General features: G+C 36.6%; 1 protein-coding gene and 1 non-coding gene across 3 annotated transcripts in view; one reads left to right on the top strand and one right to left on the bottom strand.

The window, feature by feature from the left end:
* The window catches only part of SLC35A3 (solute carrier family 35 member A3), a 51,846-nt gene that overhangs the window by 19,251 nt on the left and 13,526 nt on the right, over window positions 1-19,069 (top strand). For both annotated transcript variants that reach the window (XM_010377224.2, XM_010377223.2), the window contains exons 2-5: window positions 425-629; window positions 6,119-6,273; window positions 14,339-14,461; window positions 18,663-18,831. In XM_010377224.2, the coding sequence (XP_010375526.2) occupies window positions 425-629; window positions 6,119-6,273; window positions 14,339-14,461; window positions 18,663-18,831 (652 nt within the window). The remainder of the gene's footprint in view (window positions 1-424; window positions 630-6,118; window positions 6,274-14,338; window positions 14,462-18,662; window positions 18,832-19,069) is intronic.
* LOC115899355 lies at window positions 7,499-7,605 on the bottom strand. Its single transcript, XR_004059082.1, has one exon. It is a non-coding gene; the product is annotated as a U6 spliceosomal RNA (small nuclear RNA).

Raw genomic sequence — 19,069 nt, forward strand, 5'->3', positions numbered from 1 at the left:
GTTGTTGTTCTATGCCTTTGAGCAGTTTCAGGTTGTGGGCTGCTGAAGCACCCAAAGTAGGTTACATCTGTAGCAAAAAAAATCTCTAGGGAATTCACTGCTGAGTCATCCCTCAAGATCTGATGTCTCTAGCCAATTTACCTTATTTTCTTCACCTTTCAGAGTCAGTAGTTGCTTTTTGTTTCCAATTCAAGGTTTTCGGTTGTAATTGGCAGAAAGAATAAGGTGGAGTGTGCTTATTCCATCTTGTCTGGAACAAGAAGTCTCTTGGTTAGTTTGTTTTTCTTTTTTTTATTTATTCTTTTTGGTGGCAGGTGGAGGAGAGACCTGCAGGCCCTCTCCCTTCTCCCTCTCGGTGTTTTTTAATCGACTAGTTTTCATATGTTTTTATCTTATTTATTTGTCCCTTTTTTTTGTTTTTCAGGCAAATGAAGATAAAACAATGTCCGCCAACCTAAAATACCTTTCCCTGGGAATTTTGGTCTTTCAGACTACCAGTTTGGTTCTAACAATGCGTTATTCTAGAACTTTAAAAGAAGAAGGACCTCGTTATCTATCTTCAACAGCAGTGGTTGTTGCTGAACTTTTGAAGATAATGGCCTGCATTTTATTAGTCTACAAAGAGAGCAGTAGGTATCTAGGTTTTTTGTTTTTAATCAATGCAGTTTATTTAGTTTGCATATATATATTGGTAACTACACATTTGCACTCTTGCATTGTGGAATGGCCTAGTATGAAGAACATTTCAATATTTTAAAATTTTTCTTAAGACATTTTAAGTCTAGTAATAAAACCATTTTAATCTGTATCATTCATATCTTCTGGTTAATTCTGTAAATATAAAATAGTTTCTTGCATTTATAATAATTTGAGAGTAAGAGTAAGTTTTATAAATCTGTTACTGTTAGAACTTTAGAAGAATCATAATTTTTTTACTAATGTAAACAACTATTTTATTTGCTTTATTGATTAGTCCAGCAGTGACTAATTTTATATAGTTTTTAAAAACAGTTCTATTGAGATAATTCATGAGCCATATAATTTATGTGTTTAAAGTATATTATTTAATGGTTTTTTGGTATATTTCAATTCTAATTTTTTAGACCTGTGGTAAAGTATATACATAATAACAAAATTTGCCATCTTAACTATTTTTAGTGTACACTTCTTTGTCATTATTTTTACAATGTTGTGCAACAATGACCACTATCCATTTCTAAAATGTTTTTAGCACTTTAAACAAAAACTTTGTAACTGTTAAGTAATAATCCCCATTCTCCCTTACTCACAGCCCCTAGTAACCTCTGATTCACTTTCTGGCTCTATGAATTTGCCTATTTTAAATATTTCATGTAAGTAGAATCATACATTTGTCCTTTTAGGTCTGGCACTTAGCAAAATGTTTTCAAGATTTATTCACGTTGTAACATGTCTCAGAACTGTATTCCTTTTTATGGCTGAATAACATTCTATTGTATGGAAATAGCACATTTTGTTGATTCATCCATGTGATGGACACTTAGGTTGTTTCCACCTTTTGGCTATTGTGAATAATACTGAAAAGAACAATGAGTAATGCTTCGGTAGATATACAAGTATCTGTTTGAGTCCCTGTTTTCATTCCTTTTGGGTATGTATTTAGGAGTGGAATTGCTGGGTCATATGATAATTCTATGTTTAACTTTTTAAGGAACCATCAAACTGTTTTTCACAGCAACTGGACCATTTTACATCTCCACCAGCAAAGTACAAGGGTTCCTGTTTCTTCACATCTTCACCAGCACTTAATATTTTGTTGTTGTTTTTTTAAATAGCCATTCTAATAGGTGTAAAGTAGTACCTCATTGTGGTTTTGACTTGTGTTTCTCTAATAACTAATGATGATGAATTTTTATGGGTTTTTTTTTTGACTTTTTGTGTCCATCCTTCCTCCCTCCTTCCCTCCCTCCCTCCCTTCCTTTCTTTCTTTTTGACTGAGTCTCACTATGTTGCCTAGACTGGAGTACAATGGCACGATCTTGGCTCACTGTAACCTCCACCTCCCAGGTTCAAGTGATTCTCATGCCTCAGCTTCCCGAGTAGCTATGATTACAGGGGTGTGCTACCAAACCTTGCTACTTTTTGTATTTTTAGTAGAGACAGGATTTCACCAGGTTGGCCAGGCTGGTCTCGAACTCCTGACCTCAGGTGATCCGCCTACCTCAGCCTCCCAAAGTGCTGGGATTATAGGCATGAGCCACCACACCTGGTCCTTTTTGTGTATTTTCTTTCAAACTACATCTGACATGACTTGTTAAAAGATTGAATATGTGAAAGTCAGAAGAAAGGAAGAATCCAGTTTGAGGAATAATTGCTAGGTTTTTAGATTAAACTATTGGGTGAATGGGTGCTACAATTAATGATATATAGAAATAGGTTTTGGGGGAAATTAAAGCTGCTTTTTGCATCATTAAGTTTCAGGCAGCTATAAGCATTCCCATTGAGATGTCAAATAGTAGAGTCTATGCATATGGAACTCAAGAATTTGTCAGTTTACATTTTGCTTTGAAGCCAAGGATTGAATGAGATCACCTAGTGTATACTAGAAGAAGAGAAGGCCAAAGACTGAGCTCTGTTGCATTCCCAATATTTAGAGGTTAGATTCCACAGGAGGAATCAGCAAACGAAGATTGAAGGAAAATAAAAAGATAAATGGAAACGTAATAGCCAAGCTGAGATAGTAGTGTTTTTGCCGCTAAGGTATAGATGAGCAGAAGTATTCACTGCATTTAACATTGTGGAGCCAAAGATATCTTTGACACAAACAGTTGCATTGTAGAAAGATGTGGTGAAAATGTGGTAAAACCAACTTTCAGTGAACCAAAGCATCTATAGACACACCATACAGAAAAATAGATTCTAAGTGAATTAAAGATAGACATTTAAAAAGCAAAACTTTATGACCTTACTATTGTGAATGATTTCAAACAACATACAAAAGGTACAAATAAGATATAAAAGAAAAAATAGATAATTTAGGGTATATTAAATTGAAAAACATCTGTAAATCAAATCAAGTAAGAAGACAAGTCACAAATTCAGAGAAGATATTTATATCACTTGTAACCACCAATAATTAATATCCAGAATTACAATTACTCCTACAACTCAATCACAGTTAATAGAAACTTAATAGAAAAGGGGGCAAAGGATATACAGGTAATTCGCAGAAGAAACCTGCATGGCAGATACATATATAAAAAGATGCTCAACTTCACTAGCAATCAAGGAAATCAGATTAAAACCACAGGACACAATTTCACTGCCCTCAAATTGGCAAAAATAGAAAGTCTTAATACCAGGAATTGGTGATTATTTAAAAATTGAATTTAAAAATTAAAAAATAATCAGGTTCAGTGCACACCTATAGTCCCAGTTACTTGGGAGGCTGAGGCAGGAGGATTGCTTAAGTTCGGGAGTTGGGATCTAGCCTGGATAACATAGCAAGACTCCCATCTCAAAAAATAAAATAACATAAAATTAAGGTAATATTTTAGTTTTCTTTTCTGGTAAAACTAAGAAGAAAACTTTTTGGTAACTTTTATCTTAGTTAAGAATTGTTCAATTATTATTTTGGGGTGAGGAGAGGGTGAGTACCAGGTAGTAATTTTAAAGTTTTTTTTTATTTCAAAAAACTTTTCATAATCAAACTTTTCCTATTTTATATTGAGAGAAAAATTTGTCTAAAGTGTCATTATTGGTAAATAATTCTAGGGTTCCTTAGAATTAGAATAATTAGAATAATTCTAGGCACCTTAGAACCCTAATTCTAGGGTTCCTTAGAATTTCTCATTTTTTTGAGGAGTTTATGTATGTATCTCTAAAAGATCTTTGGCCATTTTTCGTGACTGATACCATAAAATTGGCCAGTTCAAAGTTCATATTCAATCCCTTTCTCCCTTTCTTGGCTCTAACGTGGAGGAAATAAAGGAAACGACTTCCCAGCTTCCTTGCAGCTATGGATAGTTATGCAACACAATTCTGTTCAATGAGAACCAAGAAGATCCCTGCTAAGCTGCTGTTTCCTCTCCTTTTTTTTTTTTTTTTTTTGCTGCCTGAAACAAGAATGAGAGATGCAGCAGTACTTTGATGACTTTATTGCAATAATCATGTATACAACAGATGAAAAGCATGAAGATTAAAAAGCCAAAATATATACAGTTATATAAGTTTTATATTTAGTTTTATATATATACACATGTGTGTGTGTGTGTGTGTGTGTGTATATGTGGATCTTCGAATAATGCTTAGTTGATATTATCACATACCAGGAACATTTTGGTTTCCAAAAATTGGACATATATTACGATCTTTTATATATATATATATATATATATATATATATATATATATATATATATAAAACCATCCAGGAATTTTTTTATCAAGGTTATATCACAGAAATTTTTAAAACCTGTTATTCTACTCTAGTGCAGTTATTTTGTTTTTCTGCTATGCCTTTTTTGTAAGTGTACCTCTCTTGGACATAATTTTAATAATTTGCCATATGAAGAGACACAGGCTTAATTTGTAGCAGCATTGTATTAACAGGAAAGAGATAATCCTGCTCTCTCTTTGATAATCCACCTGAACCTAGAATATTCATTTCAGCCTGTTTATCGCCAGAATGGGCTGCAGTGGTTAGAGGATTTCCAACACAGATACTGGAAGGTCTTTAAAAGATAATGCTGTATGAGAGATTCATGGAACCAAGAAAGAGTTGGTTCCTCATAACTCTGAAATCCTCTGACCCCAGCTTTCTCTTTTTTTCCTTTCCTGGTTGATGGCACCTAGACCCATTAGTGGCACCACGTTGAGTTTTCTTCAGTCTCAATGTCGCAGTCAGGGTGGGAGAAGTGGAAGAACAAGCCTTCTTCCAGACCACTGGTTGGCAGCCTGTGCTAGAGCTCATCTGGTTTGTTTTTAAGCCAGTGACAGTCACTTTTTTTTTTTTTTTTTTTTTTTTTTTTGAGATGGGGATCTTGTTCTTTTGCTCAGGCTGAAGTGCAGTTATGCAATCATAGCTCGCTGCTACTTCAAATTCCTGGGCTCAATTGATCCTCCTGCCTCAGCCTCCTGGATAGCTGGGACTACAGGTGCATGCCACAACACCCAGCTAATTAAAAACTTTTTTTATTTATTATTATTATTTTTTTTAAGAGACAGGTTCTCATTATGTTGATCAAGCTGGTCTTGAACTCCTGGCCTCAAGCAGTCCTCTCACTTTGACCTCCCAAGATGCTGGCTAATTACAGACATGAGCCACTGTGCCCAGCCTGACAGTCACTTTTAGGAGTGGGTTCATTTGCTTCCAGGATCCACCTTCCCACTTTTCTTAGAGTCCTTTGTCCACCCCAGGGTCTTTTCCCCTCCTTTCACAGCTAGACACTGTGGCACCCTTTGCAACTTGCTTGATGCAGGGTTGCCACAAACTTTCAATTTGGAAGAAAATGCAGTATTTGAAAAATGTAATAAAATGAAGCATAATTAAACGAGGTGTACTTACAGAGAGTGCGCCTGGGTCCCTGAGTCTCTATAAAAGCTTTGGATCTGGACTCATCCTATGTTAGACAAATCCCTATGGGTTGAACTAGTGTTAGTTGGGTTTTCTGTTGTTTGCAACCAAACCCGTTCCCTAACTGATTTACCTTCTTTTTATGAATAAAATCTTCACAATTACTAATTGGCATGAATTGCTGATGATAAACAAAATGCACAAAATACAAGTTTTTATAACATTGCTATAATAAACTAAGAATACTTGGTTGACAAATTAAAACTTTGAGCTTTTGGCTGTCAGAAATAAGTGTTTGTATGTGTTTGTATATTATATATATGTAGATATATATAAGATAAATTTGATTATATATCAGAATAAAAGAATATAAGGTTTCTTAATACATTATAATATTTAACATTTAAAAAATCAGCATCATAAAGATATATTTTAGTCCTAAAAGTATCTTGACATGTAGCTCAATTTTCTTTTTCTATAGGTGAGAAAATTGAGATCTTCAGAGCAGATATGTAACTTATTCAGAGTTACTTAATTACTGATTTTTCTCATATTATTTTCTAGAATGTAGTCTAAGAGCACTGAATCGAGTACTACATGATGAAATTCTTAATAAACCTATGGAAACACTTAAACTTGCTATTCCATCAGGGATCTATACTCTTCAGAATAATTTACTGTATGTGGCACTATCAAATCTAGATGCAGCTACTTATCAGGTACTTAAAATACATTTCTTTCTTTTTTAAAAAAACTTTTTTTCTTATACATAATAATTGTATATATTTATGGGGTACATGTGATATTTTGATACATGCATCCAACGTGTAATGATCAAATCAGGGTATTTAGGATATTCATCTCTGCAAACATTTATCATTTCTTTGTGTTGGGAACATTTCAGATCTTCTCTTCTAGTTATTTTGAAATTTTGAGTAAATTATTGTTAACCGTAGTCCCCTTCCTATGCTAACACTAGAACTTATTCCTTCTATCTAACTCAATTTTTGTACCCAATAACCAATCTCTCTTTATTCCTCCCCCTGCCCTTGTATCTTTCCCATCCTCTGGTAGCTATCATTCTACTCTCTATCTCCATGAGACCCCCACATTTTTTTTCCTTTTTTTTCTTTTTAGCTTCCACATGTGAGTGAAAATATGATATTTGTCTTTCTGTGCCTGGGTTGTTTCACTTAACATAATGACCTCCAGTTGCATCCTTGTTGCAAATGACAGGATCTCATTCTTGTTATATCTGAGTAGTATTTCTTTATGCATTTATCCATTGACGGACACTTAGGTTGAGTTCATGTCTTAGCTATTGTGAACAATGCTGCAATAAATATAGGGCTAGAGGTATCCCTTTGATATACTGATTTCCTTTCCTTTGGATAAATACTCAGTAGTGGGATTGCTGGATTGTCTGGTAGTTCTGTTTTAAGTTTTTTGAGAATGCTTTGTACTGTTTTCCATAGAGGCTGTACTAATTTACATTCTCAGCAGCAGTGTACAAGAGCTCCTTTTTCTCCACATACTCACCAGCACTGGTTATTTTTTGTCTTTTTGATAATAGTTATTCTAACGGGGGGTAGGATGATATGTCGCTGTGGTCTTGATTTGCATTTCCCTGATGACTAGTGATGTTGAGCATTTTTTCATATACCTGTTGACTACTTGTATGTCTTCTTTTGAGAAATGATTATTGAGGTCCTTTGCTCACTTTTTAATGGGATTATTTGTTCTTATGCTCTGGAGTTCTTTATATATTATGGATATTAGTTTCTTGTCAGAAGATTAGTGCAAATATTTTCTCCCATTCTACAGATTGTCTCTTTATTGTTTTCTTTGCTTTGCAGAAGTTTTTTAGTTTAATATAGTTCCATTATTCTATTTTTGTTTTCATTGCCTGTGCTTTTTTTCTTATGTATTTATTTGTATATTTTTAAAAATATGGAACAGTTCATGAATTTGTTTGTCATCCTTATGCAGGGGCCATGTTAATCTAATCTGTATGATTCCAGTTTTAGTATATGTGCTGCTGAAGCAAGCACTGCCTGTGCTTTTGAAATAACAGCCATAAAATCTGCCCTGACCAATGTCCTGAAACATTTCTCCTCTGTTTTCTTCTAGTAGTCGTTTTATAGTTTTCAGTCTTATGTTTAAGTCTTTAATTCATTTTGAGTTGTTTTTTTAATATGGTGAGAGATGGGATCTAGTGTTCTTTTTCTTCATATTCATATCCAATTTTCTCAGCGTCATTTATTGAAGAGGATATCCTTTTTCTGTTGTATGCTCCTGGCACCTTCATCAGAAATCAGTTGGCTGTAAACTTGTAAATGTATTTTGGGATTCTCTATTTTGTTCCATTGGTCTTTGTGCCTGTTATTAAACAAATTCCATAGTCTTGTATACTATAGCCTTGTAGTATATTTTGAAGTCATAGTGTGATGCCTCTAGCTTTGTTCTTTTTGCTCAGGGTTGCTTTGGCTATTATTCAGGGTCTTTATGGTTCCATGTGAATTTTAGGATTGTTTTTTTCTGTTTCTTTGAAGAGTATCATTGGTATTTTTATGGGGATTGTCCTGAATCCATAGATCGTTTTTGGTAATACGGTGATTTTAACAATATTCTTTTAATCCACAAGCATGGGATATCTTCCTATTTGTGTCCTCTTCCATTTCTTTCATCCGTGTTTTGTAGTTTTTCTTGTAGAGCTCTTTTACTTCCTTGGTTAAATTTATTCCTATAATTTTTTTTGGGGGGGTAGCTATTGGAAATAAGGTTGCTTTCTTTATTTCTTTTTCAGTTAGCTTGTTATTGGTTTATAGAAATGCTACTGATTTTCGTATGTTGATTTTGTATCCTGAAACAATTGAATTTGTTTATCAGCTCTTTAAGAGTTTTTTAATGGAATCTTTAGGGTCCTCTGTATATAAGATCATGTCATTTGCAAAGAGGGACAATTTGACTTCCTCTTTTCCAGTTTGGATGCCTTTTATTTCTCTCTTTTGCCCTATTTTGTTCCAGTTTTTAAAGGAAAGCCTTCCAGCTTTTCCCCATTCAGTATGATACTAGTTGTGTGTTTGTCATATATGGCCTTTATTATGTTGAGATATGTTCCTAGGAATATTTTAAATTTTATCAAATGCTTTTTCTGCATCTATTGAGATGATCATAAGGTTTTTATTCTTTATTCTGTTGATGTGATGTATTACATTTATTGATTTTGCATATATGTTAAACCATCTTTGCATCCTTGGGATAAATCCTGCTTGATTATGGTAAACAATCTTTTTTATGTGCTCTTGGAATCGATTTGCTAGTATTAATATTTAGTTCAGGATTTTTGGGTTCTCTATTGTTCTATTCAGGAATATTCAGCTGTAGTTTTCTTTTTTGTTGTGTGCTTGTCTGGTTGTGGTATCAGGGTAATGCTGGCCTCACAGGATGAGTTAGGAAGAATTCCCTTCATTTGATTTTTTTGGAATACTTTGAGGAGAATTGGTGTTAGTTCTTCTTTATAAGGTCAGTAGAATTCAGAAGTGAAGTTGTCCAGTCCTGGACTTTCCTTTTCTGGGAGGCTTTTTAAGTGCTGATTGAATCTTATTACTTGTTATTGGTCTGTTTAGGTTTTTAATTTCTTCTTTGTTCAATCTTGGTAGGTTGTATGAGTCTAGGAATCGATCTATGTCTTGTAGGTTTTTCAGTTTGCTAGTATGTAGTTGTTCATTATAGTCTCTAATGATCATTTGTATTTCTGTGGTATCGTCTGTACTGTCTCCTTTTTTGTTTATGATTTTATTTGGGTCTTCCCTCTTTTTTTCTTGGTTAGTTTGTAGTTTATTGATTTTACTTATTTTTTCACAAAACCAATTTTTCTTTTATTTCATCCTTCGTATTTTTGTTTAGTATCTATTTCATTTAGTTCTGTTCTGATCTTTTGTTGTTGTTGTTGTTTGTTTGAGACAGTCTCACTTTGTTGTCCACACTGGAGTGCCGTGGCGCAGTCTTAGCTTACTGCAGCCTCAACCTCCTGGGCTCAAGAAATCCTCCTCCCACCTCAGTCTCCTGAATAGCTGAGAATATAGGTGTGTGCTACCATGCCTGGTTAATTTTTTTTTTTGGTAGAGACAGGGTCTTATTATGTTGCCCAGGTTGGTCTTGAACTTCTGGCCTCCAGTGATCCGCCTGGCCTCCCAAGGTGCTGGGATTATAGCTATGAGCCACTGTGCCTGGCCTGCCCATCTTTATTATTTCTTTCCTTCTTTTAGTTTTGGGTTTGGTTTGTTCTTGCTTTTCTAGCTTCTCGAGGTACATTAGGTTGTTTATGTGAATCTTTCTAATTTGTTGATGTAGGCATTTATTGCTGTAAATTTCCCTTTTGTCACTGCTTTTACTGTATCTCATAGGTTTTGGTATGTTGTGTTCCAATTTATATTTGTTTTTAAGAAATTTTTCTAGACTGGGCACAGTGGCTCATACTTGTAATCCCAGCACATCAGGAGGCCAAGGCGGGTGGATCACCTGAGATCAGGAGTTTGAGACCAGCCTGGCCAACATGGTAAAACACTGTCTCTACTAAAAATACAAAAATTAGCCAGGCATGGTGGCCATTGCACTCAATGGCGTGGGCAACAAGTTTGAAACTCCATCTAAAAAAAAAAAAAAGAAAAGGAAAAAAAGAAAATTTTCTGTTTTGGTCTGAGAAGATACTTGATATGACTTCAACTTTTAAAAATTTGTTGAGATTTGTGGCCTAATATATATTTTATTCTGGAGAATGCTGCATGTGCTGATGAGAAGCATGTGCATTCTGCAACTGTTAGATGAAGTGTTTTGTGAATATCTGGGAGTTCCATTAGGTATAAAGTGTAGTTTAAATGCTCTAATTTTTGTTGTTGTTGATTTTCTTTCTAGATGATGTCTGTGCAATACTGAGAGTGAGATTGTGAAGTCCCCAGTTGTTACTGTATTGGAGTCTATCTCTCTCTTTAGAGCTACCAATATTTGCTTAATATATCTAGGTGCTGCAGTGTTGAGTGTATATATATTTAGAATTGCTCTACAGTCTTGTTGAGTTGATCCCTTTATCATTATATAATTACCTCTTTGTCTGTTTCTACCGTTTTTGACCTAAAGTCTATTTTACATAGGTATAGCTATTTCTGCTCATTTTTTGTTTCTGTTTGCAGGGAATATCTCTCTACCCCTTTACTTTTAGTTTATGTTTGTCTTTACAGGTGAACTGCATTTCTTGTAGGTAGTGTGTAGTTAACTTATGGTTTTTTAAGTCCATTTTGCCAGTCCATATCTTTTATGTGGGAAATTTATTTACATTCACAGTTATTATTGATACATGGAGATTATTCCTATCATTTTGTCAGTTGTTTTCTTGTTGGTTTTCTGTAGTGTTAATGTTTGACTTCTTTATCTTTGTCATTTGTGTATCTGGTTTTCCAGTGAGTTTTATACTTTCATGTGTTTTTATCGTGGTAGATACTGACTTTCAAGTGCAGGACTCCTGTAAGCACTTTCTTTGTTTGTTTTTGAGACAAGATCTGGCTCTATCACCCAAGCTAGAGTGCAGGGGCACAGTCTCGGCTCACTGCAACTTCTGCTTCCCAGGCTCAAGCCATCTTCCCTCAGCCTCCCAAGTAGCTGGGACTACCGGTGCACACCACCATGCCCGGCTAACTTTCGTATTTTTTTAGAGACGAGGTTTCATCATGTTTCCCAGTCTGGTCTCAAACTCCTGAGCTTAAGAGATCTGCCTGCCTCGGCCTCCCGAAGTGTTGGGATTACAGGCACCTGGCCTAAGCATTTCTTTTTCTTTTTTCTTTTCTTTACTTTCTTTCTTTCTTTTTTTTTTTTTTGAGACAGAGTCTCGCTTTGTCGCCCAGGCTGGAGTGCAGTAGCATGATCTTGGCTCACTGCAAGCTCCGCCTCTGGGTTCACGCCATTCTCCTGCCTCAGCCTCCGGAGTAGCTGGGACTACAGGTGCCCGCCACCACGCCTGGCTAATTATTTGTATTTTTAGTAGAGATGGGGTTTCACCATGTTAGCCAGGATGTTCTCCATCTCCTGACCTCGTGATCCTCCCGCCTTGGTCTCTCAAAGTGCTGGGATTACAGGCATGAGCCACAGCGCCTGGCCAGCATTTCTTATATGGCTGGTTTAGTGGTGATTAATTTCCTCAGTTTTTCCTTATCTAGGAAAGACTTTATCTTTCATTATATTTTTTAAAATTTATTTACCTGTTTTTTAATTTTAAAAAATTTATTTATATTTATTTTTTATTTTCTAAAAGAGAGATGTCTTGCTATGCTTCCCAGGCTGGAGTGCAGTGGCTGTTCACAGGCACAATTATGGTTCACTACAGTATCAAACTCCTGGGCTCAATTTGTCCTCCTGCCTCATCCTTCCAGGTAGCTAGACCTCAGTCACACTCTACCATGCCTGGCTTTGCATTCTTTTTTTTTTTTTGATGTTCTGTTGCCCAGGCTGGAGTGCAGTGGCATGATCTCAGCTCACTATAACCTCTGCCTCCCAGGTTCAAGCGATTCTCCTGCTTCAGCCTCCTGAGTAACTGAGATTACAGGTGCACACCACCACGCCCTGCTAATTTTTGTATTTTTAGTAGAGACTGGGTTTCATCATGTTGGCCAGGCTGGTCTCGAACTCCTGACCTCAAGTGATCCACCTGCCTCGGCCCCCAAAGTGCTGGGATTACAGGCATGAGCCGCTGTGCCCAACTGTTTCTCAGTTTTTTCATTGTCAGTTTAGTATTCAGTTTTCTTGGTCTTCTAACTTATTTACCACTCATCCAAATGATTTCTAGCTTTCAAAATTTTATGTTTTGTCTCTTCTCTTATTCTCCTTGTCTTTGTTGGTTTCCATTTAAAACAAAAGCCTTTAAAAATTCACCTTTTGGTCAGGTGCAGTGGCTTACGCCTGTAATCCTAGCACTCTGGGAGGCAGAGGTGGGTGTATCACTTCAGCTCAGGAGTTCAAGACCAGTCTGGGCCCAGCTTGCATTCATTTTTTAACAATAGTTTCACTGTGTATGGTATTTTTATTGGGCAGTGTTTTTTTCTTTCAGCATTTTGAGTATATCATCTAATTCTCTCCTGGCCTATAATGTTTGTCTTAAAAAATCTGCTGTTAAGACTGATGAAGATTCCCTTATATGTAACTTGATGCCTGTCTCTTGCTGTTTTTAGGATTCTCTCTTTGTCTTTTGACTTTTGATAGTTTGACTATAATGTACTTTGGTGAAGATCTTTTTGGGTTGACTCTAGGCTTTTTCATTCTTTTTTCTCCTTTTTTTATGTGACTGGCTTATGAAAGTCTTTATTCTGTTTCATCTAGTCTAACACTGAAGCTCTTGATTGGATTTTTTATTTCATTTATTGAATTCTTAAGTTCTATGATTTTTGTGTAGTTCTTCTTTATGATATCTCTTTGTTGAATACTTCATTTAGATGATGAATTGTTCTCCTATTTTGTTTATATTGTCCGCTTATGTTCTCTTGTATCTCACTAAACTTTCTAGATATCATTATGTTGAGTTCTTTCCAGACCTTTCATGTTTTCTTTTCATTGGGATGTGTTACTGGAGAATTATTGTGTCGCTTTGGAGGTGTCATATTTCCTTGCTTTCTCATGTTTCTTGTGTCTTTACATTGATATCTTTGCATCTGGTATAACAATAACTTCTTCCAGTTTTGTAGATAGCTTTCATAGGGAAAGACATTTTCCTATATGCATAACGTTGGTTGGGTAGGGTGCTTTGGCTTTGATCCTGGGTGCGTGCAATAATATGTAGTCTCTATATGATTTCTTTGGCTATAATCAACGTCAGTGGGGTCTGTCTGGTTCCTCAGTGGCTTCAACTGAAGTTGTTAGTGGAGGCTGTGACAAGGCTTTGTTGGGGATGGGGATGCCAGGCAGGCTCCAGTGGTGGCAGTGATGGACCAGGTATGCTGGTTCTTGGGTCCCCAGGAGGTATATGCAGATACTAGCAGTGGTAGGTTCAGGTGGCTGGGCCTTGGGCCTCCCAGCAGCTTGTTTTAGTGCTGCTGGAGGCAGCAGTGGGCTGGGCAGGTGGGTGGGTCTTCCAGTTCTTGAGTGGCATGTGTGGCATTGGCAGTAGCAGGAGCAGCAGTAGGCCAATCTTGGGTCCCCAAGCGGTGTACATGAGTGCCAGTGGTGAAAGCATAGGGCTGGGCAATCCAGTGTTCAGGCCCCCAGTTTGTGTGCGTGGGTGGGTGCCAGCAGTGGTAGCAACAGGTTGTTCAGGTCAGTCGCTAGCCCCCAGGAGGCATACATGGGCAGTAAACAGAGCAGGCTCGTTTTCAAGTCCCTGGAGGCCTGTGCAAGCAGTGGTGGGTGGGGCAGGCTTGTCCTCAGGCCCCTGGATGGTCTGCACAGGTGCTCTCTGTGGCAGGTGGGGCAGGTTGATACCCAGGCTCCTAGATTGCATGCTTGTGTATCTGCAAGAGTGGCAGTGGCTATGGAGACAATTTTGTCTTTGCTTGCCTGTTGCAACCTAATTTACAATAAGAAAGTTTAATTCATTTTGCATTATTGCCTAAAGTGTCCAAAGCTCTCTGGTACATAGTACAGATTCCTGAGACTGGCATTAACTGAAGCTTTAGATCCCAGTTCCCAGCCAGGTGCAACCACCAGGCATGCTGCCATAGTCCTTAAAATACATTTCTAATAGTACTCTTAAGGAACAAACAAACAAGCAAACATTAATAATATTACTGTTTTCTTTTTCAGGTCACGTATCAGTTGAAAATTCTTACAACAGCATTATTTTCTGTGTCAATGCTTAGTAAAAAATTGGGTGTATACCAGTGGCTGTCCCTAGTAATTTTGATGACAGGAGTTGCTTTTGTACAGGTAACTATTCAAGATAAGTATATTTTTTTATCTTTATCGTGGTTTCAAAACCTTATTTATTTTGTGTGGAGAATATGGTTCTATTGCTTGTTGAAGCCAGCAAATGTTATTCACCACAACTAACATATGTTTTGAGGGCTTCCTTTGTGTGACATACTACGTTGGGAGTGTAAGTAATACAGAGGAATTAATCAAAATAAAATTATATTACCTACAGAAATGACCCATTCTAATTAGGGAAATAAGACACTGCATTTTAAAGAAATGCAGTTGATTTTTGCTAGATATCTGTAGCATTTGAGATTATTAACCACTCCCTTTTTATTTTCTATCAGCTTCACGATACCGTTTTTTCCTGGTTCTTTTATCTTTCTAATGATTCCTTGTTGGTTTTCTTCATAGGGATCTCTTCTGTGAGACTCCCTTTAAATACTGGGGTTGCTGCAGGTTTGTTATTTCTTCTAAGGTATACCTTTATTTTTGGAGATTTCATCTATTCTGGGGGGGGGGTGTTAATTTTAATTTTTTTTTACTTTTTAAAAAAATTTATATAGAGACAGGGTCTCATTATGTTTCCCAAGCTAGTATCAAACTTCTGGGCTGAAGTGATCATTCTGCCTCAGCCTCCCAAAGTGTTAGATGTGAGCCACCGCACCTGGCCTTATTATTTATTATTATTATTATTATTTTTAGTCCTCAGTGATACTTGTTCTGATGGAAGGTTTTATTAATACTTATATCCTGATAATTCCTCAGTTCATGTCATCACTTTCCCTGAAGTGTGGTATTCATATCGTGAATAAATTTTTAATTTTTTTTTGAGATGGAGTCTCACTTTGTCCTAGGTTGGAAGGCAGTGGTACAATCTCAGCTCAATGCAACCTCCACCTCCTGGGTTCAAGCGATTCTCCTGCCTCGGCCTTCCAAGTAGCTGGGATTACAGGTGCCTGCCACCACGCCTGGCTGATTTTTTGTACTTTTTAGTAGAGATGGGCTTTCACTATGTTGGCCAGGCTTGTCTCGAACTCCTGACCTCGTGATCCACCCGCCTCGGCCTCCTAAAGTGCCAGGATTACAGGTGTGAGCCAACGTGCCCAGGCTAATATTTTTAATATTTATTTTAAATGAGTGTTACAAAAGTATAAGTGGTGTATCAAATTCATATTTTCATAAATATTGCTTAGGGTAAGCTAAAGTAGGCATTGTTTCAAACAGTAAGGTATTTTAAATTAGAAAGTTATTAATAGTTCAGGTGGAACATGAGTTTGACAAAACCATTAAAATGATAGGCAAATAACTGAAGCTTCAGGAACACAGACCTATAGGATAAAGCTCAGAGTGATTAGTGTGACACACTGGACCTTCTGAAATGTACCTACAGTTCCAGACTCATTTCTTCTGCTGCGTACTTCACACTCTGAATTGCTACAACTGAGCTGCTTGTAGGGGCTATTTTGCACAGCTGAGCATTTATCCATTCTTTCTCTTGTGCCTGCAATGCCTTCTCCCCTTTCTTTGCCTGGCTAACTCCTACCTTTAAGATTCAGCTGAGACATAACATCACAGGCATAACATTTATGCCTTCTTCTCTACCACCATAGTACTTTGTACATATCTTTTCCAAAGTATTTATATTATAGTTAAATGCTCATTTGTATGTCTGTTTACCCCTACAACTTAAATTCCTAGAAGGCAGCAGCTGTGTTTCACTGCTCCTTCCATTCATAGTGCCTAATTAGCAAGACTCAAAACACAGTTTAAGATCAGGAAAAACAAATGATATTTGTTTTTACATGATTAGTTGTCAACTGATTTTATAGCCTGTAAGTACAGATGACTCCTGGGAAATCTTCAAGGATGATATTGGAGTTAAATTAGGTGTTGAAAGGTAATAATTATAATGAAATTTGCATACTGAGTACTTATGTGCCAGGTGTCCCACTTGGTGGTTATCCTTTATAATCTCATGTTATACCCAACTGTTTAAGGTAGATATATTATTCGTCCCAACTTACAAAGGAGTTATTGAGGCTCAGAGAGGTTAATGAAATTGCTTATGATCCCAATCTAGTAGTGGCAGAGCCAGAACCAAATCTTCTTAAAACTTTTCACTATTTGTGTTTCAGTAGGTTGGAAACAGCAGAAAAAGTATTACATAAAAGGTATGTTAAAAAAAAATACAGATGTTGATCTGTGGATAAGCACAAGATAAGTTAAGGAGTGATAATAATCTTCTTTGATTGGAACAAATAATTGACAAAGATATGGTGAGAGATGAAATTACAAAATACAGATTGGTCCTAGATTATATGTGGTCTTCAGTATTGAGCCAGAAGCTTAGGCTTGACTGCTTTCGGCTGTAAGGCCTCACTGGAGAGTTGGAAGGGAGAGAGGCATATCAGAGAACTCCTATAGGCATGCAGGGCAGATTGGTCAGGAGAAAGACTGAAGGAATGGAGAGGAATTAGAAAGCATGACAATGACCTAAACTGTCAGGTTAATGGATTGGAATGTCCCACAGGAGTGATGTAAGAGTTGTTCCAAGGGAAGAATCAGTATGAGTGTTAGACTAATAAATATCATAGAGAATGGAGAGCAAGGAGATTAAGAAACTTAAGTTTGAATGGTTGCATTTTTAATAGAGACAAAGGTATCAAAAGGTATGTTTGCTTTGAAGAGGGATGGGTACATTTTAGTCACATTGGCTTTGAGAAGATAAGTTTCTGGATAGCAGCAACTGAAAATTTTGGACTTGAGCTCAGAAGAGATGTCAGTGCTTCTGTGAATCAGCTCTCCAGGGTAGAGGGGATTCCTATAAATATGCTGTAGCACTGCACTGTCCAATAAGGTAGCCACAAGCCATATGTAGCTATTTAAATTTAATTAGTTAAAATTAAATTAAAATTTCAGTTCCTTGGTCGCACTACCCACATTTCAAGTTCTCAGTAGCCACTTAAAGATAGTGATGACCCTATTGAGGGTGAAGATACAGAACATTTCTATCATCGAAAGGGTCTGTTGACTAGAATAAATATAAAGATTGTAGAAGAGAACACGGAAAAGAGCAGGTCATTTCAAGAGGTAAGGAATGAGTAGTCAGTAGTGTTAATTCTGTGGTGAAGGCAAGCTGAATAGAGAATGAACAATTTTATTATTAAAAATTAGTTAACATATTGATTGAAAAGTCTTTGGTAGCTATGAAAAGTACAGTTTCAGAAGGAAAATGGCTTTAAGAAGTCCAGCTAGGTTGGATGTGGTGGCTTACACCCACAATCCTAGCACTTTGGGAGGCCAAGGCAGGCAGATTGCTTGAGCCCAGGAGTTTGAGACCATCCTGGGCAACATGACAAAACCCTGTCTCTACAAAAAATACAGAAATTAACTGGGTGTGGTTGTGTGCAGCTGTAGTCCCAGCTACTGGGGAAGCTAAGGTGGATCACCTGAGTGCAGGGAAGTTGAGGCTGCAGTGAGCTGTTATCATGCACTGCACTCCAGTCAGGGTGACAGAGTGAGACCATGTCTCAAAAAAGAAGTCCAACTAGTAGAAGATCAAACTGAGGAGGGAAAAAATAGATGCAAAAGAAAATTTAACAGTAGTTATAGGATATCAATTGATTAGATTAAGGGTAACATCTAAGCCAGGGGGTACCATCCCTGGTGCAATGATCCTGGAGTCCCTTCCAACACATTTCATTTTCCAGTGTCTTGTACTCAGAGTTTTCCTTCACTGTCTGATAGACTATCTTTTCCTGACAGTGTTTGGGGTTCACCTCCCAACAGCTTCCCTTTATTATGCTTGATTTAGCACACCACTTTCCAGCTGATCTCTACTTTTGCTGATACAGCAGAGGGGATGTGAGATTCTCCTCCTTTCTTCTACCTATATTTGAGATGGTGCTTTTTAATAAATTAAACTTTAAGGAATTATCTCAAGGTAACATTGGTCTCTGTAAGAGATGAAATGTAAAATATTTATTATTTCTAAGGTACTTTTTGAAATTATAAGTTGTAATAGTAATATATTATCACTGTGAGGAAAAAAATCAAATGATTGTAAGGTTTTATGTTTAAAGCTCTCCTTTGCAATCCCCAAAATGATATTGGTTGCATTTTTAGGTTATGGTCTAAGAGTGGACTCTCAATATGTTTATGTAAAATGTTATAGGAATTAAACTGCAATTTTACTTTTCTTCTTATTTAGTGGCCCTCAGATTCTCAGCTTGACTCTAAGGAACTTTCAGCTGGTTCTCAGTTTGTAGGACTCATGGCAGTTCTCACAGCATGTTTTTCAAGTGGCTTTGCTGGGGTTTACTTTGAGAAAATCTTAAAAGAAACAAAACAATCAGTTTGGATAAGAAATATTCAGCTTGGTAAGTTTTAAGTGTTTTCTCATATTATTTTTAAAAGTGATTATATTGTTATATTTAAAGATGTCTATACATCTTTAAATAAATGAGCCTTGCATAAAATCTGCTATTGATCCAAGTATCTGGCAATGTTCTTGTCTTTTAAAACATTTTATTTTAAATGAACACCTTTTATTTAAGAATATAAAAAACTTAGATCTGTGACATAAAGGTATATGTAGCCCATTTCTGTCTTCACTAT

Source organism: Rhinopithecus roxellana, chromosome 8 (assembly GCF_007565055.1).
Source record: "Rhinopithecus roxellana isolate Shanxi Qingling chromosome 8, ASM756505v1, whole genome shotgun sequence".
Taxonomy (NCBI): Eukaryota; Metazoa; Chordata; class Mammalia; order Primates; family Cercopithecidae; genus Rhinopithecus; species Rhinopithecus roxellana.